Raw genomic sequence first — 25,190 nt, 5'->3', positions numbered from 1 at the left:
TCCTAATGCCTTTCTTCCTCTCCATGTTATGCAAGTGAAATTACTAGGTCTGCTACTGTAAGCACTGTAGTTTTGAGATACACTACATGCCAAATCTTCAGTACATATTTTTCAAAACCTTAAGTTAAAGGGGAGATACTTTTCAAGTGTCATTTTATTCTCTGACAGCTGGATTTATGCTTCAGGTTACCAGGCCTTTTTTTATCACATACAGTGGGGTGACACATGCAATGAATATGTTGAGGGAGAAAACTCCTCTGGTTTTCGGTGTCGTTATTTGTATTATTTTAATGTTTTACTGTGAAACGGTTTCTGCTGTATTACCAATGCAACTGTGCCAAATTATCACTTACAAAATGTGACAAAACAGTAGAAAGCTAATGTCTAACTTTTCCCATGCATAATATTAAAAATGGTTATGAACGGATCTTCTCGTTCTCTCTCCCTTCACTGCACTCGCCGGCAGTACGCATCGACGGTTTCTTTAATAAAGTCACCTTGAAAGCGCCTCGAAGCTGGAGCAAATCATTTCGTGTCTTATATTAAACTATCCTCTCCCGCACGCAGCCCATACCGCGTTACCGGTGCCCCCTCCCAGCGCCGGCACCCGTTCCCGTCACCCTCACTCCCCGCTGGCACCTCTAAAACCCAGCCGAGGGGGTGGCACGCCCCGTTCGCCCCGCCGGGAGCCCGTCAGGGGCTGCTCCGGAGCCCGCTCCCCACCGCCGCCGCCGCTCGGCCGAGAAGCGAAGCCTTATCACCACCCCCCGCCCGCCGCAACGGCCGCAGCAAGGCCTCACCCACCCCGTCCCCCCGGAAATGACGTTCTTGCCCTGGCCCAGCGGCGATAGCACAGTCAGGAAGGCCCGTACCACCTCCGGGGACACACACACACACGGGGACAGAGATGAGTGTACTGTGAGTGTGGCGGGGGAACCTTGCCTTTCACCCCGGCCGCCTGCGTTTGTATTAGCCTCTTTCTTATGTCTGAAGAAGAGTTGCCGGGGAGCTGAGGAGGGCTGGGACGGCTCAGCCGCACTCGCTGTTCCTCTCACCCTCAGGAAAAAAATGGCGCCGCCCCACGCAGGCCACCGGGTGCAGCTTGTGGATGCCCAAAGAGCGCGACGGCCATCGGCCAATGAGAGCGCCGCGTTACTGCAGAGTCGGGCAGGACTGACACTGCCCCGCCAATCAGAAGCGTTGACCTTCCGTTGCTAGGTGGCGACGGAGAGAAGAAGGGCGCCGGCAGGTGCTGCTCGGCGCTGCCTCAGGTGGGGACCGGCGCGGCCGCGGCCGTTGCCTCGAGCCCCGGCCGTTGGGGCCAGCGGTCAACGGTCGGCGGGCCCGCGCTGATGGCGTCTGTCCCGGAGAGGTCCCGCGGTGCTCGTGGCGCAGCCACCCGGCCCGGGAGCGGCCAGGCCGTGCGTGGAAACGGGGGGCTTTGAGCGTGGCGGGGGTGTGGAGGAGCCGCCTGTCCTCGCTCGGGACCGCTGCGGAGTCTTGACCCTTGCGCGGTGGAGGCGAGAGGGGGCCTTAGCCCGGAGCCTTCCGGTCCGCTGCTCGGTCATCCGGTACGGGTGTGGCGGGAGGGCCCCTAGGGCAGAGGCGTGCCACCCGGACGAGCAGTACCCTAAAAGCCTTGGCAATGGGCGCGTTGGGTTTTCTGCTTGTAAAGGAAGGATTCGAATTTCACAGTTCTATTAAAGAGAAAGTTATTAATTCAGTTGTGCCCAGCTTTAAAAATAAAGGCATAAGTGTGAGGAACAAACTACCTCTGTGCAATGAAATCTTCGTGAATTACTGTATCCCGGGCCTTAGGATTAAGCTTTACACTTTTGCAGTATAAGGTGTGGTGAAGCTGTTTTCTGCCAAGGATTTTTTTTTCCTTCTTGGTAACGTTTTGTGTGCTTATATAATTTGACTAATATATTAGAAGTTAGGAGGTGACAATGCAGTCTGGTTTGTTAATCTTTCAGGGGGATTGAAGATATGCGGCTGAGATGACTCTTCAGGAAATGGTAAATCAGGCAGCTAGCCTGTACTCTGATAGAAAAGCAGTTTGGTTTGATGAATGCAATGACAAACCTCCAACTTTCTACACATATGCGACGGTGGTCAAGCTTGCCATGGAATTAACAGCTTTCCTTCAAAAGCACTGTGGTCAGCAGGGAAAATGTGAAATAGGCCTTTACTGCTATCCAGGAATAAACGTACCATCTTGGATCTTAGGGTAATGGTTTGAATGTTTGCAATCTGTGTTGTTTTTTTAAGGGTCATCTATATTAAAGCAAATTTTCAGTTTGTTTATTTTAATAACAACAAAAATGCAGTACTACCATAGTAATACAGTCAAGAGGCACTGGAGTCTTGCATTCTTTAAGAAAAAAGATGGCAGTATTATCTTTTGAAAAGCCACTGCTAAAGTTTTGAATCTGAAGTTCATTGATCTAAAGTATATGTAGATGTATCCTTTTTTTAAAGTGATTAAGCATATTTATAGAAATATAAAAAATTAATGACTAGTATCTTTCTTGTGCTTGTTTAAAAATGGAGGTGATCTAACAGAATAAACGTATATATACAACAAAAGGAGTATGCAGGTTTTTTAATGTATTCTTGCCTTGTTAGCAAAAAAAAAAGATGCATTGAAAACAAATTTCATGCTTTAAGCTAAATGAGTATACAGTTAAAGTTCCATTACAAATACTGTAGAAAAAAGTAATGAGCAATGCAGCATTAAAGTAACATTGATTATTTAATGGCTAGGAAATGGAAATGTTTGTCGTCTCAACACCCATGTTAATTCAGCAATTTTTAAAATCCTACTTCTACTCATTAATTCTAATGTTTGTATCCTTTATATATGTATCTTTTATTGCATTTATGATGTAATATAGAATCGCAGCATCACAAGCATATTTTCTTCAGCTGATGTATGCAGCAGCAGTTGTGCTTCCTAGGGGGATGATTTGTGTCAGTATTTTCCTGTTGTCACTGCATGTAGAATACACAGTAGCGCAAGAAGATGTATCACAGTTGAGTATAAAGATTTCAGTGAAGTGAGTGAGCGAGCGCTGTAATCATAAGCCTCCCAGAAGCACTGAGGAACTTCCTCACTGATCAGGAAACACTTTTCCCCCAGTCCAGCAGTGGAGCAGGTTGCCCAGAGAAGTTGTGCAGGCACCATCCCTGGAGGTTTTCAAGACCTGACTGCATAAAGTCCTGAACAACCTGGTGTGGTGTCACAGCTGGCCCTGCTTGAGCAGGCGGTTGGACTAGGCATCCTAACGTCCCTTCCAACCTGATTTATCCTATATCCCAATGAACTGAGCAGCAACACAGTTTTCTTTTGCTGTGTGACTGGGAACTACTGGGACGTTCTGATTCTTACAGCTATGGCTGCTGAGTAGTTAACTATGTATGATGCAGGGCAGGCTTTGTTGCTTATTGATACCGCTGGCTATTCGATTACACAGAATGCTGCAGTTTCCAAGTCTTTGTTCTGGATCTCATCATTACTGCAGTGATAAATCACTTGCACAAAGAGGAAGTATAACTAATTGTATGTGGGAACCCAGCCTTAGAAGAAATGTGACAATTTAAGGGAACCGTTCATATTTTAGTTGCCACTTACTCGTCTTGGCTTTTTGTGGCATTAATAAATTCAAGTGCTTGTCTTTATCAAATGGAGCCACTAGAGGGGGGGATGGTAGTGAGCAACTATTGAGGGAGCGCTACAATGTAAAGCACAGCGAATGAGATCAGAATGATACTTAGTGTTCCTCTGCTTGTTTATGAGGGAAGAAATTCCAGTACCTGCTTGGATTTTCTTATGCTGGATTCTTTAGACTAGTGAGAACAGAAAGTGTTTTCAGTGTGCAGACTTTCAGTGATTTTTTAAATATGTTTATACATGTTGTATATGTATAAATGAAAAGCTTATATTTCTGTTCCTAGTCAATAGCAGCAGCTTTTAAAATGTGGTGCTGTTCATGTCAGTGATACCTTTGTCATCATCAACCTGCTTGGCCAGAAATAATGTTGAATGTTTTCATGTGGCTTTAATCTTTTTCCTTGCTGTAAAATATCAAAAGGCAACACTGATTATTCTTCCTACTTTATTTCCAACAAAATCTTTAAAAGTCATGTTATGACTACATTTTCTAGCTCTGGGAACTATAAAAGTTTAAAAGAAACATTAGTGAAATTTAAGAGGATTTTCTTAATTATTTTAAAATAAGTTTAAAACATTTGTGTCTTGTTAGAATCCTTCAAGTTCCAGCTGCCTATTCTCCTATCGATCCAGATGCACCACCAATGTCATCCACTTACTTCATGAAGAAAAGCAATCTTCAGTATATTCTTGTTGAGAATGACAAAATAAATGTAAGTGTTCAGGCTTCTACAGGAAGCATTAAAGGGCAATTTAGAAATGTGTAGCTATTCTGATTGTATTCTGTTTTAATAAGGTTCGATGGGGTTGTTTTGTTTCTTCATGTCAAGAGGTTGTCTTTCTCGTTCAGAAAAGAACATGTTTAAAATTAGAAGTACAAAGTGCTTCTCCTTCTCTTCAAAAAAAATTGCCTACTTTCCTATTACAGTGTTGTCCCAGCAAGCTTGTTGGGCACTGGCATTGGAAGACTTTTCCAGACTTGTTTCTCTATATGTCAAGGTTGAGAGTTGGAAATCTTTACAATAGTTAAAAAAAACTCCTGCATTTAATTCTTTGGTTTCCTTTAGTCCAGCTCCTCCCAAATCTTATACCCTCACTCATTGTAAAGAGAATAGACAAGATTGGACCATCTAGTTGTAATTCAGAGTTCTTTGTCTTCTGCAGAATTCTTTTGTGTATTTTCCCTTTCTTTTCATTATTTGCTCAGAGAATTGTTTATTTTGCATTTATAAAGTCTGTGTTCACTCATACTTAATATATAAAAATGCATGAGCTTAAAACTGTGATGTGTGTCCTGCAAAAGTAGAAGCATGAAAAATCACAGCTTATTTGTATGAAATGCTGTTTCATATTTCATTGCATACATTAGAACAATAACAGTGTGTCCTGAGTTCTGCTGTTTAAATTGTTCATTTTCTCTTACAGAAATTCCGGATGTCCCATGTTGGTTGTTTTCACCACAATTCTTCCACAATAGAACATATTGGTTTAACTCTTTTCCAAATGAGTTCGAGCAACACTGATTTAAATTCACAAATAGATGATGTGAAAAGTAAATATGAACCTTTCAAAGCTATGGGTAATTCACAGCCAGGATGTTCCGTTTGCCCAGATCAGACCGAAGTAAAAACATCAGAAGGAAGATATATGGACGTTGGCCAGAAGTACTCTTTAGCATATGTCTTGCATACATCAGGAACTACAGGGATCCCCAAAATAGTCAGAGTGCCTCATAAATGTATAGTGCCGAATATTCAACATCTTAAGTAAGTGTGGTTTCCACTTTTCCTTTTAAATACTTTTACAAATTTGATGTTTAGGGACTTTTTTTTTTTTTTAATACTTCAGAGGAGTGTAGATTGGGTTTTTGCTAACACTGCTTCACTTCTTCCTCCTTCCCTGCCTTTTCAGATTTATTTGTGTTTGTTTCTTTTGTTTCTAAATAGTATCATATAAAATTTTTTTTCTCTAACTGTTATTTTTAATGTTTAAATGGTGCTTTACCTGAATTTTTGAGGGGTACTTCAAATAATATGGTGTTGCTGTAAGTGTTGTACTCTGGCTTGCAGGTTAAAAGAAATGGATAACAAAATTAATTATTTGTTCACAGTTATATTTACTGTGTTCTGTAGTTTTTAAGTCCTAATTCCTTTTTAGGCTACCTAGGTTTCTTTCTTCTTCATTTAATACTTTCTAAGAAAATTCTATTATGGAAAATACCATCTTTTTTTCATTTTTCTTTTTTTTTTTTTCTTTAATGAGCATCCATGAGTTGAAATATGCCCTTCAACATACTGTATTGGTGTGTAATGTGGTGGATATCTTTGTAAAGGACCTCATTAGTTTAATCAATAGTTACAGTCTTGATGCAGGAGCTCTTGCTCAAATTGTCTGACCTGCATATGTCTATATATTCAGAGCAGCCTTTAAGACCTTAGCTTTGCTAAAGTGCATTTCTTTCATGCTGCTCTTCTAGTTTGGAAATGTTTTTTAACAACATGTATCAGATTTGTAATTCCTAGCTTTCTTATTTTAGATCCATATTTGAGATCACACAGGATGATACGCTATTCCTGGCTTCTCCTCTAACATTTGATCCATCTGTGGTTGAATTGTTCGTTGCTCTGACAAGCGGAGCCTCTATTCTTGTAGTACCAAACACTATTAAAATGATGCCTGTGGAGCTGTCTACTGCTCTATTTCACCATCACCATGTGACAGTGTTGCAGGTAGGCAACACCTAAGATAAGTGTCTTCAGTGTCTTGCTTCTCACCTTTGCTAATGTGTACTACTTCTTCATCAGTCTAGACACTGATGATAACAGAACAGGAGCGTTCTTCCTTGAAGGCGTAGCTCATGCTATCCTTTTTGCTGTAGTGTTAGCTGTTTAGAAAATTACCGTTTGATTGAAGCCTCAAACATTTTGTGACAGAAAACAATGAACTAAAGATAAAACCAACATTCATCTTAAGAAACCATTAATTCTTAAGAATTAGTTAAACTATTCTGTTAATTAAGCAGTTAGTTCCAAAGAATCTGGTAATGGAGTAACTTGTTACAGACATTTTTTAGCACTTTTTAATGGACTTGATCTTAGAGCCTTTCCTCATAAACAACTTTTAGGTTTTAATGGTAGTCTCTATGCTGAAAATACAACGACTAAACCAGTACCATTTATAGGGTGGTAAAATGTTTGTTGTTTTTACAATAATGAGAGCAAGAGAATAATTGATTCCACAGCAACACTTACTGTTTTCAGGCCACCTGTTTATATGAGGCTTTGTGTGCCCCATTTGTCTTGGAATAGATCATCTTCTATATGATCTCAATTTTAATAGTTTTAAAGTTCATTTTTGGAAAATTTACTTGAAGTTATAAGCATTCAGCATGGCTGAATAAGCCTAGCCCTTGCCTTGTAGTGTAATGAGGTATTTCATAAAATTATTAATTGAGTATAGAAACCTAATTCAGGGTGTGGGGGGAAGAGTCGCTAGAAATGGATCTCACTTGTAACCGACTTTGAACAAAATGAGTATGGTCTGGTTAGTCCATTAATTGTGATAAATCAACCCCTAAGCCTTGCTTTGTCATTAATGTTGTAATTCTGAAGTATTTGCACTGCTAGAAATGCTAAGGTTTCCTTTCCTTTTGGTGGAATGCTGGTACTTGAGATTGTAGGGTACAAATTTAAGGTTAGTGAGTAATTAGCTGAAGATTCCACAGCAGAAAAAATCCCTCAAAATCCACAAAATCTAAATTTTGTAAGTTTATTCCCTGCTCATTTTTATTTATGATGATTGCTATAAATCTTGATGTTGTAGATTTTCCTGTCACATACAACTTTCTTGATCAGTTTAGCTCACCTTGTTTTTAGAAAAAAAAAATCCCAGATATTAATCTCTTATTAGCAAGATTTTTTTACATATTTTTTAAGGCTTTTTAAGATGTATTTTTTTAAGCATGTTAAACACTAACAGAGAAAGGTGGAATTTGGTGGAATGAAGATACTTGAAATGTCTTCCTAAGAAAAGGTTGGGTTTGTGATTTTTTTTTTTTTTTTTTTTAAGTCATTGTCTTAATCAGTGAAGGAAGGGCTTCTCAGCTGAATTAATGACAAAAATGTTCTCCTTATAGCTTAACTGATAATGAATAATTTTATGATGTTTCTTAAATTATAGCAAGGCATTACCTTCCCCTCTTGACTTGCTCAAGCAGACTTGAGAAATCTGAAAAGTGATTATGAGGGAGGGGAAGAGTAATTTTTTACCCCCTTTTTTCTTCACTATAATTTACTAAAGTTAAAATGATCAGTTGAAAAGTGATGGTCTTCATCCATTACTGGAAGAAAATAACCTGGTAAGAAATAATTACATTAATTTTCCAATCCTCTTACTAGAAAAAATAGTTAAGAGTAAGAGTGAAGTGCGAGTGTCTGTTAAAATGATTTGCTGTTTTTCCCCTCAGTGAAAGGGCTCTACATCACCAGTAGCTTATAGAAGTAGCTGTATTTAAGGAAGCTGTTTTGTTTGGGTCCTCCCATGTGTCCCGTCCCGCCCCCCCCCCCTTCCTTTCTGCTCATTTTAGAGAGTGAGGTGAAAACTTTCAGAAAAACCGATCTTTGTAAACTGGTATATTTACACAAATTGGGAACAACCCAAAGTCTGGCATCCTAGGAATTTTTAGTGTTATGGAAAGGTCTTTAAATTTTCTATGTGAAGGTTAATCAGATGTATAGGTTATATTTTAGCTGTAACATTCTGGAATGAAGGGGAAAAAAGCCCAAACAGTAACATCAAGAGAATACTGTGTTTGCTGCTTTCTATTTCAAAGTAATTAACAGAAGAACTAATGTGCGCACACTTTAGATAATAGCTGGGACACAACATGGAACCCATAACACATGTACATAAAGTAGAAACTCTGCAGAAGAACGTAGATTGGTGCTGATAGTGCTCATTAAGGGCTTCACACAATAAACAAAATCTTGCAAAGACCAGCACAATCTATATTGGTATCTGATGGTTGATGCCATCTACTATACGGAGATGATTGCTAAGTACATCCACAATATAGCCATGCAGTGGACATGATAAAGCAGGAAGAGGTTTACACATACACTGAAAAAATATAACAGGTTGGTCTTTTTTTTTTTTTTTTTCCCCTTTAATATGTATCATTCAGGCAACACCAACACTTCTCAGAAGGTTTGGAGCTCACATTATTAAATCAACAGTGTTGTCTGCAAATACTTCACTCCGTGTCTTAGCCCTTGGTGGTGAAGCATTTCCCGTACTGAATCTCTTGAAAAGTTGGAAGCACGAAGATAACAAAACAAGTATTTTTAATCTGTATGGTATTACTGAAGTGTCAAGCTGGGCCACTTGCTACAAGATTCCTGAAGAGGTTTTTAGTCCTGATTTTAGGTAGGAAATTTCACTGTTTTCATGGCTTGGCATGTGAATGATGAAAATCACTAGAAATAGAACCTCGGTCTCCTGTTTCCAGGGCTACTGAGTCCTCATGAGTGTTTATGCTGGTAGAAGTGACATTTGGTTTTTATGTTGAAATAGACTAATCCATCCTCTCGTACATCTAATACAGCTCCCTCAAGCAAAAGTTGTTGGTGAGTGACTCTTGAACCACAGAACTGCAGTCTGAAATCCTGTGTACTTGTAGACCTGTTAAGTTTCACATAATGTGTCGTGATGGTCTCTGTTTTAGTCATCTCTGTATCTAGACCTCTTCCTCATTCCAGCCTGTGATTCCACATGCTGAACCTGGACTAGCCTAGTCCAGGGTGTGCTGTCTGACTATGTGGCAATATTGAATTAGTGTTGCACTTCTGCAGGCAAATGTCTCCTACTCGATTTGCTAGTAACTTCAGTTAGCCATACTCTTGCTCATCGTGAGGCTTTTCCAGTGAGATCTTGTATGTTCAAAGAGAAGAAACCTAACACAGTTCTCAGTGAGAGTAAAGAAATGGGGCTCTGTAACTCTTAATCATACCCTCAGAACAAAGATTACTTTCCAATGTAATCAGTAGATATATGTGTGTTTCTTACTGCTACCATGCTTTTGCCTACAGTTTTTAAAACTCCACAAATAATCGATTAAGTGGAGACTAGGTACTGTTTTTTTTCTAATGTTGGATAATATACTATTCAGCAAATGATCCCACTGATATTACTTGACTAGTATGGATGACAGAAGTTTGTCCAAAGTGGCTCACCTGAGGTCTCACAGTAATTTTACTTGGACTTCCAGAAGTGCTTTCTTCTCATCATTTAGCACTCTGCCATTTTCACTCAATTACTGACTTTTTTTTGTTCATTGTATTTTATAAAGAGAGTTGCAGGAGTGTCAAGGTCGTGAAAGGTACTTCCAGTTAGCTCAGTGTTTCATTTGCTCTCTGAAATGTGTAATTATTCCTTGGCATGATAATTATACATGTGACTTGAGTTAGACGTGTCCTATGAAATGGGATGTTTTGGACAAATGATGCGATATATTAACCTGGTACTTAAACCCGTGAAGACTGAAAACGGTGGATGGTCATAAAGTGTTATTAAATTGTCATGCAAAACTCATTTTCATTCTGGTTTCTCTGAGTTCAAACATTATCTTCTCCTCACTGAAACTGTTTTTTCTACTCAAAGTTTCTGTGCTCCAGAGATAATGTGTTGTTCTTCAGTCCTAACTGATGTGCAGTTAGAATGATGGAAGTTTTTATAGTCTCTGACTGTTGTCTCCCACCCTTCACCTCAGAGCCAGTTCCCTCTAAGCCTCATTGCAAAGGCAATTAGCATTCCTTTGCAGTAAGCAGCCCCAGATACAAAAAAAACCAGGACAGAGCATTTTATGTCGTCTTCGTTTCTTAGTATTGGTAGGACAGTTGGAGTACAGTGGGCTTTTCATCATTCAGCTAGCAAAAATAAAACTGGCACAGTTTCTAGAGAATGCTAGAAAATGAAAAAAAATCAGCACAAAGTTAGTGCCTTAGTGGTCTGCATCCCTCAGTTTTTTAGATAAGTTTGGCAAAATTAAATGTCTAATCCCAAGTCTCTTAATAATAATGGCCAAATGAGGTGTTGTTTGTCTTTTATTTTTGCTGTTCTATGGTATATGCAGGAATTTGGGGGTTTTATTTGGCGATGTTGAATTCTACTCTTTTTTTGGTTTTGTCTTTGTATTGGGACTTCCCCATGGTATGGGGCAGACACATTGAATATCTGGGATGCTTTCTCATACCTGTTTGTCAAGTAATTATATTTTGAAGCTGACCAGAGGAAGGAAAAGGAGCAGAAGATTCTCACTTGGCAGAAATACACATTTTACAAAATTTGACTGCTTTTTGGTCAACTTGAGATAAAGAATTCATTGACTGATCAGAGAAAAGGAGAAGTTTCAACAGCCTAAATAACAGGAGTTGAACAAGAACTGTTAGGTTAAAATATGAGACTTTATGATAGAAGTTGAACTGGGACCCATGCCTAACTTCATATATTACCAAAGTTATTTAATGTTACTTTGCTTTTTAAATTTGGTTTACTGAAGAAAATAAATTATTCTCTACTCCCATTCAGAAATAGTATCTGTGTTCAATAAATGAGGTTCTGGAAGTGCTTGAAGAGGCTAGAGAACGAAGGGAAAGGAAGGAGTTGGTCTGCAGCTCAACAGAAGGTCTATAATAGATACATGATGTTGAAATTACGGTTTCTTTTATTTCAGTCTTTTCTGAAAGTCAACTGTACTTGTTGCCGCAACATCAGTAATAAAATAGAATAAAAGCTCCAACTAGGTAGGACAGGGAAAGAATGAATTAGAAAGCAGTTACATGTGTTTAAATTGGTTGACCTGATGAAAGTTTCAACCTGAGGGACTTAAAAACTGGCTGAAACTCTTGGGGTACTCTCAGGGTATTTCAGGGTCCATTCAAGCCTTATTTTCTATCATTCTGTGTTTTTTCTTGTATGATAATGAACCCCATACACACTGATGACGTTTTTAATTTTGAACAAATTGAGATGTTTTTAAAGAAGCAACATTTGTAGAAAGAAGCCCCAAGCATCTACTTTTGCTCTAATACCAACCCTTTAAAAGACTGTATGCTAACTCATTTCTGGAATAGTTGTTTTGTGTTCGGAAGGGAAAGATTTTTACTATTTCTCTCTTTAATATATTTAGAACTGATTTCCCTATACCTTTGGGATCACCGCTCCTTGGAACAAAAGTTGAGGTCAGAGATACCAACGGTTCTGCAGTTCTAGAAGGCGAGGGACAAATATTTATAGGTTATTTTATATTTCTTATTCTTCTAAGATACTTTTCTTAATTGACTGAGTTTTAATAATACACTGATTATTTTACTTGGTGTCTGCCTTTGATATACAGATTAATATAGCATTTTAAGTTCCCATTGGGCTGGGAACCTTCTAATGGTATTTTAGGTTGTTGGAATGACAGGAAATTACCATAATATTACCTGCAGACTGTGCTTTCATTGTATTGACTTTTTTTCTTGCTTGCATTTTGACATTCTCAGTTGAAGTAATTTCTGTGTATTAACTGAATTAACTGCATAGCCCAGTTTGTACATTGCAGAAGTTTAGACATTGATACTAATATTTTTGTACTTCTTATAATGCTTGTTAGAGTTTAGGAGAATTTGATAAAATACTCTTTATAATTTTCATTTACAGTTAGCCATTTAATATATGTGAGCACGATCTTTTCTTGTGTAGGTGGTGAAGAACGAATCTGCTTTCTTGATGATGAAATAACTGTACCCCTGGGCACAATGAGAGAAACAGGGGATTTTGTAAGAGTGCAGAATGCAAAGTTGTTCTTCTTGGGTCGGAAGGACAATCAGATTAAACGTCACGGGAAACGTTTTAATATTGAATGTTTGCAGCAGGTAATATAACATCTAGTGAGTAGGTAGAGTATGCCAGTATAAAAGAGCAGGGATAAAGAACAGATCATTATCATCAGAAATGGGTATTTACTCATCTTCAGATGACTTTTAGGAGTCTTAAAGAAATTGGGAGGGTGTATTATCAAAAATTTAGTCACATAATTTAGGGAGGATTTTGGTTCTGAGTTCTTGGAAATCTGTTTTATTGTGTGGTTTCTTCCAGCAGAATTGAGAACTGTATAAACACCTGAAAAATACTGAGTGTTGCACTGCAATGCTTGTATAGTGATTGTTCTACAAGACTGAATGTCAGACTCATGGATTATATCTCATTCATGGCATTTAGGCAAATAATACATATATCTCTGAGTTCATTATTATGTGAAGAAGTACAAACTTTAGCTACAAGAGAAGGTATTTCATAGGATGTTGTGTAAGAATGTGAGACAAACACAAATTTTAATTGTGTACTTTTTTAAATTGTGGTTTTTACTCCTTTTACTCTCTTGATGAACTGCATTTCAAAGCAAGACTAATATTTTTTAATTACAGGCCGCTGAAGATCTTTGTCAGGTAGAAGCTTGTGCAGTGACCTGGTATCAGCAGGAAAAACTTATCCTGTTTGTTGTACCCAAAGATGATTTAGAAAAGAGAGAAACACTTAAAGAACTCCAGAAATGTCTACCAGCTTATGCAGTCCCTGATGAGCTTGTACTGATTAAAGCTTTGCCTTTAACATCACATGGTAAATGAAACTATTAAGTACCCTTGCCACTTATTTTAATGGTCTCTATTCCTTTTTTTTTATTAATTGACCAAAATCCAGTACCTGATTCATGCTTTTTAAATATGTAGAGTAGATAACTAACTCCTAGTAGGAAATGATGACCACATATTATGTTTTCTTGATAATGTTTCGTTCGAGAGTCAAATCAGTTCAGTAAAATCAATTTGGTATTAACAATGCACATTTCTTTTCTCAGTCATTCCTGTTGCAGTCTGCAACAGAACCTTGACTCCAGCTGGGGAAGGATCAGGCCCTGAAGGTGGGATTATGTGGGAGGCTAGGGTAAATTTTCAAAAACCTTATTGGGTTCTGTTAAGTGTAGTTGATTGACTGAGTAAAAAAAAAAAAAACACAGGTGCAGTTGAGTACGAATAAGGAAGTGTGTACAAGAGTAGAGTGACTATTTGGGCAGAGCAAGTTTTGGAAGTGTAAATGCTAACAGAGCAATGAAAAAAATCATACTTTATTTTCCACAAAGGCAAAGTTGATATATCTGAACTGAACAAGATTTACCAGAACCATCTAAACTCCAGAAGGCGTGACAGTAAGCTGAGTGGCGCAGAGGAATTGTGGGAAAGATTGCAGTATTTATGGAAGGTAGTATTTTGAGCTGCCTTTTTATCTTTGCAAGTGGATCATTATACATGTGTCAGGAATTAAACAGTTTAAGAAGTATGACTAATGCAACCAGAACATTCTAGTGCCTATACATTTAAGCAGTACAGCTCTTTCTGTTCAGTTAATACTTAAATATAGTCGCTCTGCAGTGGCCAAGAGGGAGTCATTTATATTTCTCTATCAGATAAAACTGCAGGCTATGAGGCATAAGCAATTAGCATAGGAAGGACGTAACCTGTCAGTAGCTTTTTGAATACTGCTTCGTATGCTAAAGAAGGTATCCCTAAGGGAAACAAGGAACTGGGACATGGAAACTTTGTACAAAATAGCTACTGTGTTAGTAGAGTTTCTTATTTCTCAAGATAATTATGAATTGAAGAGTCTTTTTTTAAATGGATGGCACAGTTGCATAACTGCCTCTTGGACTATCTGTTTGTATTGTTTCTAAATTTCTGTGCTAAAGACTTGTTTTTCAAGAGATTGAAATGTGATGCCAAACAGTATTACTTTTTTTTTTCCAAAGGTAGACTTCCAAGTTTCACCTGAAAGTGGGATTTGCTGTGGCTAGGACTTGAACAAGTAAATGTAGTGAAATTAGTAACACAGTTTGCCTGTGCTGATACTTACCGTATTGGTGGCTATAGAAATGATAACCCAAAGGGTTGGGATGTGCCCTAGACCCATTATGGACAGGAGAAGGCAGCTTCCAAAACCAGAGGATTTGGACTTCACACCCAGATTTAACAAGCAGGGAGTGCAGTGAGAGGAGACACAGTAATTGCTGTTTGTTGTAGTAACAGTGCCAAATCCAAAATCCTTCATGAATTGAAGGGGTTATAGCTTCAAAAGTACGTAGACAAGTGGGTTACTTAAATAATTCAGAAGTTAAAGATACCAGTTTATGTAAGTTTTATTAATAAAATAAAGCACCTAAACCAATTTTATTAAAAGGCATCAATGTTTTATCTGCGAAGTTGTCATTGATAAATGGTATCGAGATTGAAAACGGCCAATAAAAATACAGCACAATTTGCTTTAATTCCTTAGACTGCAGAATTGGAATTGAGCAAAACATTTTGTAGTACAGAACTAGTATCTCTTGGATACTAGTTTCTCTGTTCCTCCCCAACTCTTGTTCATCACTACCTCTATTAGCACTAACATGTTTCATGTGATTTTTTTTTTGCAGAGTAGTGAGTTTCCTCAGTTGTTGATTTTTAGCGGGACTTCTGGGTATTCAGGTGGATTTTACCCAACTTGAGTTTTTATGTGTGTGACATGGTGTAACATCCATGGACTGTTACCTCTTTCCTTCTTTTCTCTAGTCTGTTCTGGGTCTCCTAGGTGATGCCACCAGAATTTCTAAAGATGCGATATTTCTGTACAGCGGTGGAGACTCCTTAAAGGCTCTACGATTTTATGATGAAATTGAGATGCTAGTAGGGAAAGCTGTGCCTGGACTCCTTGAAGTTATTCTCAGCCGCTCGATTGAAGAGGTTTATAGACATATTCTTAAAATTCTGTTTCCAGATGAAGACCAATTAATGAATTATGACAATGCTGTGAAAAGAAAACTAAGTGGGAACAGTGGAGAGGAATTCCATGGAAAATATATTAAACTGAAATCTGAAAGAGGTCTTGAGGTTGCTTCAGGGTTAATTTCATTTATTGCACTAAGCAGAGGAAATCATTTTTTTCCTATGAATTTCACCAAGTCTTTTATGCAACCCAATAATACAGTACAGGTAGGAGTGGAACTGCTACAGCAACCATCCGTTCCGCATTTAGTGACTCCAAGTATAATGAAAAGCCATGCGCAAGGGTATGAAATGGAGAACAGAATTTTAACAGTTATGAACAAGGCAAATAAAACCGACTGTTGCTCTGTACAGCAAATCCATGCAGAATGTAGTCATGTAACAACGGCAGAGCTGGCATTACGCATAAGATGGAAGTCAAATACAAGAAAATGTGTTGATGCATCACCACTGGTTATAATACCATCTAAAGAAGAAGTATCTGCATCTGTATATGTTGGCTCTCACTCTCATGCAATGCAGGCGATTGATCTAGATTTGGGAGAAATAAAATGGGAGAAGAACCTTGGAGATCGTATTGAATCTTCTGCCTGTGTATCTAAGTGTGGAAATTTCATTGTTGTTGGTACGTCTTTTGTTTTAGCCTTCATTTTAAATTATTTTTTCTGCTAAATACAAGAGGAATGACAGAGAATCTTATTTCTTACCTCTGAATGTCCTCCATCTACACTTATCCATAAAGTTCCATATCTACTTCAGAACTGATTTATTGTGAAATAAAAAGAAGTAATTTAAGTTTCATGATAACCAGTGATGGAACTTATCTAACATATACACTTGTGGTTTATTATATGCCAATTTATTAATAAGGCCTTATTAAGGAATAGTCAATGGGTACGGTTTCTTTTTAGTGGTTGATTAAGGTGTGACCTTGTCCTGGTTTCGTCTGGAACAGAGTTAACTCTCTTCTTAGTAGCTGGTACAGTGCTGTGTTTTGGATTTAGTGTGAGAATACTGTTGATAACACTCTGATGCTTTAGTTGTTGCTAAGTAGCACTTATCTTAAGCCAAGGACTTTTCAGTTTCCCATGCTCTGCCAGCAAGCAGGTGTGCAAGAAGCTGGGAGGGAGCATAGCCGGGGCAGCTGACCTGAACTAGCCAAAGGGGTATTCCATACCATGGAACGTCATGCCCAGTATATAAACAGGGGGGAGTTGGCCTGGAGGTGCGGATCGCTGCTTGGGCATCGGTCAGCAGGTGGTGAGCAATTGCATTGTGCATCACTTGTCTTTTCTTGGGTGTTATTTCTTTTTTTTGTTGTATACTTTTTCATTACAATTATTATTATTCTTAGTAGTGTATTTTTATTTTTCTTTAGTTATTAAACTGTTCTTATCTCAACCCACGAGTTTTACCTTTTTTCCTTTCCTCCTCCCCACACCACTGGGAGGGGGGAGGGGGAAGCAGCTGCGTGGTGCTGAGTTGCTGGCTGGGATTAAACCACGACAGATCTTTAAACTGTTTGTTGTTTTTTTTTTTAAAGTATGAAAAGGCACCACAGTCTTAAAATGCCTTTGAAAATTGATAGAGGTAGAAATTAGTACATGATGCCTCAGATTATTTTTCACAGAGTTTAATTATCTCATTTGAGACTTCTTTTTGGAAATGTAAAGAACGTATTTGGATAGTTTTTTGGTTTTGTCATATCCATTGTCAATGGAGTTGCCATTATTCATCTTAGTGTTACCTTTTTAGCTAATGCATATACATCACTGGTTAGCACAGATGTCTAGGTGGTGAGGTTTTTTATGCAAAGCTAATGTTACCATCTTTTTGGTAGTATTTTGATTGCTATTTACTGTGATAACAAAATTGACTGTTTCATTAAAACTGAAGGAGTTTCTAGAACTACAGTTCAGTTTTCGTTAGAAAACATACAGACTTTATTCTTTCAGCATCTTTGTTTTCAGAAAGGAAAATTAGGGAGAGAGATAATTAAAAAAACATTCTTATTCTCCCTTTTCAGCAACTCTCCATGTCTTCTAATATTATTACTGTAAAATTTGATAGAAAGGCAGTGAAATAAGTATATTCTAAATGTAACCTGGAAAGAACACACAGAACAATCCACTTTGAATGTATGAACTATCAGCAAAGACTTTGAGCTAAAAGAAGAGGAGGAGCTTTGGAAAATGTTTTGAAACTGTATCTCGTGAGTCATCTTATTCCTTTCCAGCAGTGATGCAGCTAGCATAAATCACACCATAAATACAAATAATCATTATTCTTTTTTCCCCTGTTGTGTTTTATTTCACACAGGTTGTTACGATGGCTTAGTGTATGTGCTTCAAAGCAGTGATGGAGAAATACACTGGACTTTTGTCACAGAAGATACTGTGAAAAGCTCTGCAGTTGTAGACCCTTCCAGTGGACTAGTCTACATAGGATCACATGACCAACATGTGTATACTTTGGATATTTATGTAAGAACACTGACTAACTTTTATGTATAGAAGAATAAATATCCAACTTAGACCCTATTTGTAGTACACCAGATGAAGCTCCACTGGTGTTAGTATTCTCAGGAGTCCACAATTACACTTTTGAAATAGTTAGGCCAGCTTGAAGTGGGGTTAGGGTTATGTGGTAGTAAATACTTTTAGTGGTGTTCTCAGCTGCCGTTCTTGTGCTACTAGTCCTGGTTGAAACCAAATCTTAAGTTTCTTAGTTACTAAATTCTGTGAGTGTTTCAGAGTAGCATGCCGAGCTAGAAGTAAAACTATGGCTTAATGGTGGAGAGAGAATCTTACATTCTATAAGAGTAGATGAAAGGAGATGGAAAATAAGAGGGGCAGATACTGTCTCTTCATTAGCTGAATTTCTTTTATTTACTGGAAGAGAAAGAAGCCAATGGCATATGTGTTGCTATAATAGCAGGTAGATTATATCTTCACTTCTTAACTAGTATTTGCTGAGTAAATGCAGTGTTTGGTAAGCTTTGACATTGAAAGGTCTTTGTAAACACGATGAGCTTTAAACTCCAATTGAAAAATTTTGTATTTATCTTTTTTCTTGTGCTTACAGAAAAAGGCATGTATATGGAAGTTACATTGCGAAGGTGGAGCTGTGTTTTCATCTCCTTGTCTAAGTTCTTTTCCACATCATCTTTATGTTGCTACACTAGGAGGACTGTTATTGGCTGTAAACCCAGTATGTACCTTTGCTTACTTGTCTTTGATCCCAATCTCAAATTTAAATGAAACCAAAATGCATTTCTGAAGTTAAGATCGCTTTTCTGATGAAAGGAACTAGATGATCATATGTTACCATAAGATATTTTTCACTTGAGGGCCTTATTATTATACACAAGGTTACCATAATAATTCCTGTATTTCAGAAAGCTATCTGGCGATAAAGAGAACTGAATGAGTTGCTTGAATTTACATGCTGACTGTAGATCAAAGTTGGAATCAGTGTCTTCTCATTCCCATATACTACCTTATCAGTTAAACTAGTGAGTGAGAGCATGTCTGTAGATTACACATCCCCCCCCTCTTTGACAGTAGGATTAGGAAAAAAACCCACAGAACTTACTGAAATCAGAACAGAATAGAGAAAGAAGCCCCTTCATTCCTCTTACTGTTTCCCTCCCCGTAGTCATTTAAAGAGCTCTACCCCTTAATGCTGGACTGCTAGTCTGTTCTCTGCACTGGGGAAATGGCATTCTTGATAGATGTGGAGCAATTTCATGGTTTTCTGAGGCATTGTTGGCTTACAGCTGGTCCTGCCTGATAAAAGGAACAGTCACTTGGAGCAGCTGTTCATGTTTTTTGTACTCACACAACCCAGAGCATCAGTCCTAACCATCTTTATCTCCCACCCACTGCAAGTTCCCTCCGTAATACCCAACCTAGTGTTAGAAAACCAGTGTATGGTTTTGCAGCTCTGGTGGGCTGCGGTTAAGAAAAACAGATTATTTTTTTCCCCATAATCCTGAGTAACAGGTAGTTGAGAAACCTAGCTGTAACTCCAAGTGGTTATTTGTAAAAATAGGAATGTGCAGGCTACGTTAGGAGCTTATTGTGACAATCATAGATTGTGGGTTGCAGCATTTCCTACAGTATTTATAGTTCATGACATAATCAATATGACTTGCTTTCAAGATATCCTCTCCTTCATTGGTCCTCATCACATACTGAGGAGCTGGGAATGGAATAAAATAATGAATCTGTCATTTATTAGAGCTACTACTACTACACTGTTGTTATTTTGCCTAGGGGGAGGGAAGAGAAGGCTGAAACGGGTATTGAGTATACCATGGAAAACACTAAACATTTTGTTGGAATAAGATTTGAAGAGTAGTTTTGCTTCTGGTTTGCAATCTGGATGGGAGAAGCCTACTTTTCTTTGCCTTCCCCCCCCCCCCCCCCAATTCCTAAGGGCTGGGTCAAGCTGTGAAGGAAGGGTCATTCTATGCATCTTCTTACAGTTGTGTTAAGCATCAGGTATTCCATGCTGCCATTTACAGGTGACAGGGAATAAGATTTGGAAAAACTTGCTGGGAAAACCACTCTTCTCCTCTCCTCACTGCAATGAGAAGTACGTTTGTGTTGGGTGTGTGGATGGAAACTTATATTGTTACACTCATTCTGGAGAAAAGGTAAAAGTGGTGGTGTTGGGTTTTTTATGTTCATCACAAACCCCTGAATAAGATGCTTTATTAATACTGTTTCCTGAGGTTTAATGATTAACATATACCTTTTTGTGAACCAAATAGAAGTGTCTATTGTTACAGAGAGGAGACGGTAGAAAAACTGTTTGCCTAGGGTAGTCCCTGCAGTTCATGGCAAAACTGCAAACTCTGAAGTTGCTTGATGCAGTAACAGAATTTCTAGTTCAGAGCTTACACCCAAAGTAAATGGTCAAGAGTAGTGCCAGCAAATGAAATGGTATGGTTTTGGTTTTGGAGTTTTTCAAGCATGTTTAAAGCTGTTTCTTCTGTAAGATGGTGGCTATTTAGAAGTAAAGGTTTCTTAGAATGTTTATGCATTTATCAAAAAATGCCAAATCATAATTCTGGCAAAATATGTGTCAGCCTTCCCATTGAATTAAATGAGAGTATTTTTTTAGTTCCTCAGAGATGAATGTGGTTTGTATCTGGTGTTAAAGCAAATGACACTGTTTCTGTCTGTTTGCCTGAGATGCAGTATACATGGCAATTCCTAAGCCTTTTCTGATTATAAAATGTGTTAGCCCATGCCCTGCTCTCTGTCTGCTTGCAGCAGTGTTGCAGAACTGATACTCTCTTGAGGAGGGATCTGCACATCATTAGCATGAGCAGAGGAAATCTATATTACAAAAGGAATATTTGCCTTTTTGGCAAAGAATGGCATGTTAACAGAATTCTCGAAGTTCATTACCAATTGTGGTACAACAGCCCAAGAATATTCTTTTCCCAAGTTGGCCATGTTTACATGGGCCTCACAGAAGGTAGTAACTCTTGCACATCTATTTTATGAGTATTTTATCACTTACTCTGTGTGTAAAACTTAACTTGTAATTTGGCGAGTATTTACCAGCCCTCACTGAAATCTAGTATGCTCTTGAAATAAAATGGTCTCCTGTCAACAACTAGTCTATTAAAAAATTATAGTTGCTGTCAAACTGGTAATGTGAACAACCTTTGATAATGGGTGGTTATGTTCTTTCTGTAGGTTTGGCAGTTTTCCACTAACGGACCGGTGTTTTCATCTCCATGCATCTCAAGTTTAACTAAGCAAGAAATATTTTTTGGCTCCCATGATTGCTTTATCTACTGTTGTAACATGGAGGGTAATTTACTGTGGAAATTTGAAGCCACTTCAAGTGTATATGGAACACCATTCATTTTCCAAAGCGATGACTTAAAGAACAAAATTCTTTTGGCAGCAGTATCTACAGATGGCAAAGTGTGGATCCTGAATGCCAAGAGTGGAACAGCAGAAGGAGTGGATAAGCTTCCAGGAGAGGTTTTCTCTTCCCCTGTAGTATGGGGAACAAAGCTTGTTGTTGGCTGTAGAAATGATTATGTTTATTGCCTAGATTTGTATATAACAGGAAAAAAAGAACAGCTAAGGTGTTAGGCTGCTTCCTTTTTATTGTTTACATTTGTAAATTAAGAATTCACAGGTGCTGTCTACCTCTCTGCCTATTTTACTGTAGGCAAGAGGTGCTCTCTACAGACTTCTCGGGTAGCATTTTGCACCAGGCAGTGGCCAGATTAGGTAAAGTGATGTTTGTTGACTTGCTGTACTGATTGAAGGAGGATGGCTGCTCAGCACCCAGCCAAAAGTTTTGCTGTCCCTCCCTCATATCCCAGCTCCAATTCATGAAAGAACAGGTTTCAGATGGTTTGGATTTGAATGTTGTGCTTTGACCTGTGTAGTAAGAAAATGAAAGTCAGTGGTTTGGCTTCAGACGCTTGCAGGATTGGGAGAAACTGTGGTAAGGTGCCATACTCTGCAGCTTGGAATAACATGCTTGTCTCCCTGAGGGAGGAATGTATTCCTCTCTCTGAGTCCAGCCTAGGCTGTGCCCTGAGGTTCCTTCCTAGCCTGTGCCTGGCTGTTCCACGCATCAGACTGGTGTTTGTCTAGTCTGACGTGGTTTCTATGCCGTGGCAAGGTAACCCAAGTCCTTTTTTGAATCTAACTTTTAACTTGATTTCTGAAGACATAGCCTGCATTGCATATACCTGGTAGTAGTGACCTGTTCACTATAGTTTGTATAAACTGAATAGTTCATCTTTTGTGAGCCTAGGCCCTCCTTGGCTTCAATTCAGTCAAGCGTATGCTTAAACTCTGTTGAAGTCAGTAGGAGTTACTTCTTGTATTCTAAAGTGGAGAATATACTTACATGTGTATATTTTTTAAATTTCAATGACAGGTACAGTATGAGTTCCCAGATGAAGTGTGTACTGCTCAAATCAACCATTGTCAAATCATTTTTTAAGAGATTTGAATGAATGCTCTCTACAGTGTTTTTACAGAGAACTATTAATAAAGGGTTGTGTAAATTGGTTTTGGTTGTCTTTAACACGTTAAAAGGAATTACCAGTGGTCTTAGTAATGCGAATCAAGTATTTGCAGTGACAGAAGTACACTTAACTGAGAGCATCTTCCCAATTATGAGTCTTCTAAAAGAACTACAGTAGAAACTATTATCTCACTCTCTCTGATGAGCCGTGTACTTTGAATTCTAACATCTTGAATTAAAAAGTAAAGTAGAAGTTGCACTGGCTATGTTGCTTCATCACGTCTGGTTCCTCTATTTTATTGTTAGCAGGAACGCATAGGCAAGACACTTGTACCACTGTAAAAAGTTCTAGTTATAAAGCAAACCTGAATTACACAGTTAGCAAAAGGAGACACAGAATAGATATGTCATTGATTAGATAACTTTGACTGGGTTATAGTTTAATAAGAATTAAAATGACATTAGTATAATAAACAATTGCACTTTAAAACATTTGAAAAATTAAAAAAGTACACAACAAATACCCCACAATTATACATCTTACAGTTTTTATACATTACTATATGAACATAGAGGTTAATCATATATAACCTTGTCAGAAGAAATGGTATTTTGTGTGTATAAGTTACAAAAAATTGAGACAATATACTACATAGTGGTTTGTTCAGTTCTTAAAACATTTTTGCTGTTTTAAGCTCGGTAGTAATGTTTTGGTTTTATTTTTACAGATTTCCAACACTTTATCAGAAATGGTTACAACAAAGCTAAAGCAAAGTAACACTTCACTTCATTGGTATTTAGTGCAAATTTTTGTTAATTTAACATGAAATGTCATTGTTGAACATGTACACTTTAGAAATGTTTCCATCAAGTACTGTACATAATACAGTTTCCATTATTACACTAGATACCTTTATGGTTGAAAAAAACCTCTGCTTTGAAGCTTTAGATTAAGACCATCCTTAATGAAAGCTCTATTCTATGTGCTATAAATGTATTGTATTGGAAAATTGCATCCTTATGTCATGCACAATAGCACCTAATTTTGCTATGCTTTTCAGAGTACCAGTACCTTTAATTCTTTAATCCTGATTTACTTCACCTTCTCTATATTTCTGCCTGGCTCCTTCTCCCAAGAAATAATCATAAAGATGGATTTCAGGCAGTTTAGTTCTTGTAATTACAACTACATACTGCAGGCTTATAAACTCAGAAAAAGTGTACATTTAACTTAAGATGCACTAATTCATGGTGCTAGCAGAGCAAAAATAATTATGGGCCCAATTCTTTCTTCAGATAAGCTTGCAGAGATTTGACTTTGAAGGCGTTAAGTATCTTTTTTTTCCCAAGCATTTGCGAGCAGCAGTGCCCCATCTCTGTATAAAACATTTTAAATACTTTTATTAAGGGTAAAAAGTTACTTTAGAGATTCTGGTTTTAAATATGAAACTGAGCAAAACTGATGGCTTAAGAGACCCAAGAAAACCCATCTTGCTGGTGCACATCTACTCAATCTAACACATCCATTGTGTTTGTGCTATTGTAACCATGATACTGAACCGTTGTTTTCTGTTTGGTGGGAAACAGTGTGTTCAATAATGACTTCTGCTGACAAGCCCTTTTTGATTCTTGGAATGGGAGGATCCGGCAGGTTTCATTCTTGTTTTCTGCATAATTTAAAGTGCTACTCCTCATGCTGCATACAGCAGTTTGGCTAAAATACTTCCATGGAACATATGTGGTATCATTCTATAATGATGCAATTTCTTCTCATGAAAATGTCTCCCTTTATGATGTTGTAGGCTTAAAGGTTCCTTTGAGCCTTATGGGTATAAGAAGGAGACGTTCAAATTTGTTAAAGACTTCCTTGTAAAACAAACTCAGATGTGTTACAGATTTATTTACTAGGGTGACTTTTTAAAATGTAGACCTAGCTATTTCTGTGGGATGTTGAGGATAGTAAAATTTTTATTACGTTATGGACTTTATCCTTTTTTATAAGAGGGAGGGGGTGAACATTTCTATTTTAGTTACAAGAAGTAATAAAGTGTTCAATTGCCACAGCAGATACCTGAGATGGGGTAAGTAAACTTCCTTCTGAAGCGTTCTGCCTGTATTGGCCAAAGTACAGGAAGTTATCTGAACTACCTGAAGTTGCATGTGGAGTAAAATCAGGAAGAATGCAGAGTTAGAACTCCTGAGACTCTGACTGAATTAGCTTTCAGTTCTCAGTTAACTTCAGTTCTGCAAGTCTTACTCCTGTGGGAAGTTACTGAGGCAAATTCTACAGCTACATGAGCACAGGAATAGTTTTACTTATTTTAGTTCCAGTCGATTGATTTAAAGTTGTAATCTGCAATCACTGTCTCTCTGCATCTTAAATATGGCCAAGCACAAACAGTGATGCATTTAAATGACTAGAAGAAACACTGACTTCCTGGCTTCTTTCTGAAAACTCTCTGATTTTTGTTTAAATAATGGGTTTTTTGTTAAGTAGGATGAATTGTTTTCTTCCTAGGAGTGAGGGAATATAGACATAGTGTATTAATCCTATGAAGAAAGAAATTACCTCAGGATTGGGATGGTACCATCTTTCTACTTATCATTTGCAGGTGGAACGATATCTCCTGAAGTTCTTCATTAGG

General features: G+C 38.0%; 1 protein-coding gene across 5 annotated transcripts; it reads left to right on the top strand.

Moving 5' to 3' along the window:
• The first annotated feature begins 1,170 nt into the window (after positions 1 to 1,170).
• Positions 1,171 to 23,118, top strand: AASDH (aminoadipate-semialdehyde dehydrogenase). 5 transcript variants are annotated; one of them, XM_050895411.1, is made up of 15 exons: positions 1,171 to 1,271; positions 1,977 to 2,230; positions 4,266 to 4,386; positions 5,099 to 5,439; positions 6,210 to 6,402; positions 8,856 to 9,097; positions 11,859 to 11,965; positions 12,416 to 12,588; positions 13,141 to 13,333; positions 13,854 to 13,972; positions 15,319 to 16,156; positions 17,851 to 18,014; positions 18,616 to 18,741; positions 20,060 to 20,191; positions 21,246 to 23,118. In XM_050895411.1, the coding sequence occupies exons 2-15, from the start codon at positions 2,001 to 2,003 to the stop codon at positions 21,651 to 21,653; spliced, it is 3,387 nt and encodes a 1,128-aa protein (XP_050751368.1). In that variant the 5' UTR covers positions 1,171 to 1,271; positions 1,977 to 2,000; the 3' UTR covers positions 21,654 to 23,118. The 5 variants fall into 5 exon arrangements, with proteins under 5 accessions (XP_050751368.1, XP_050751371.1, XP_050751372.1 ...); XM_050895412.1 differs by lacking the exon at positions 1,171 to 1,271 and adding an exon at positions 1,472 to 1,571; XM_050895413.1 differs by lacking the exon at positions 1,171 to 1,271 and having other exon boundaries at positions 1,991 to 2,018.
• The last annotated feature ends 2,072 nt before the right edge of the window (positions 23,119 to 25,190 follow it).

This window comes from Gymnogyps californianus, chromosome 4 (genome assembly GCF_018139145.2).
Source record: "Gymnogyps californianus isolate 813 chromosome 4, ASM1813914v2, whole genome shotgun sequence".
NCBI classification, from domain to species: domain Eukaryota; kingdom Metazoa; phylum Chordata; class Aves; order Accipitriformes; family Cathartidae; genus Gymnogyps; species Gymnogyps californianus.
Note: the sequence above shows the minus strand (reverse complement) of the source record. Positions and strands in the feature narration are given on the sequence as shown.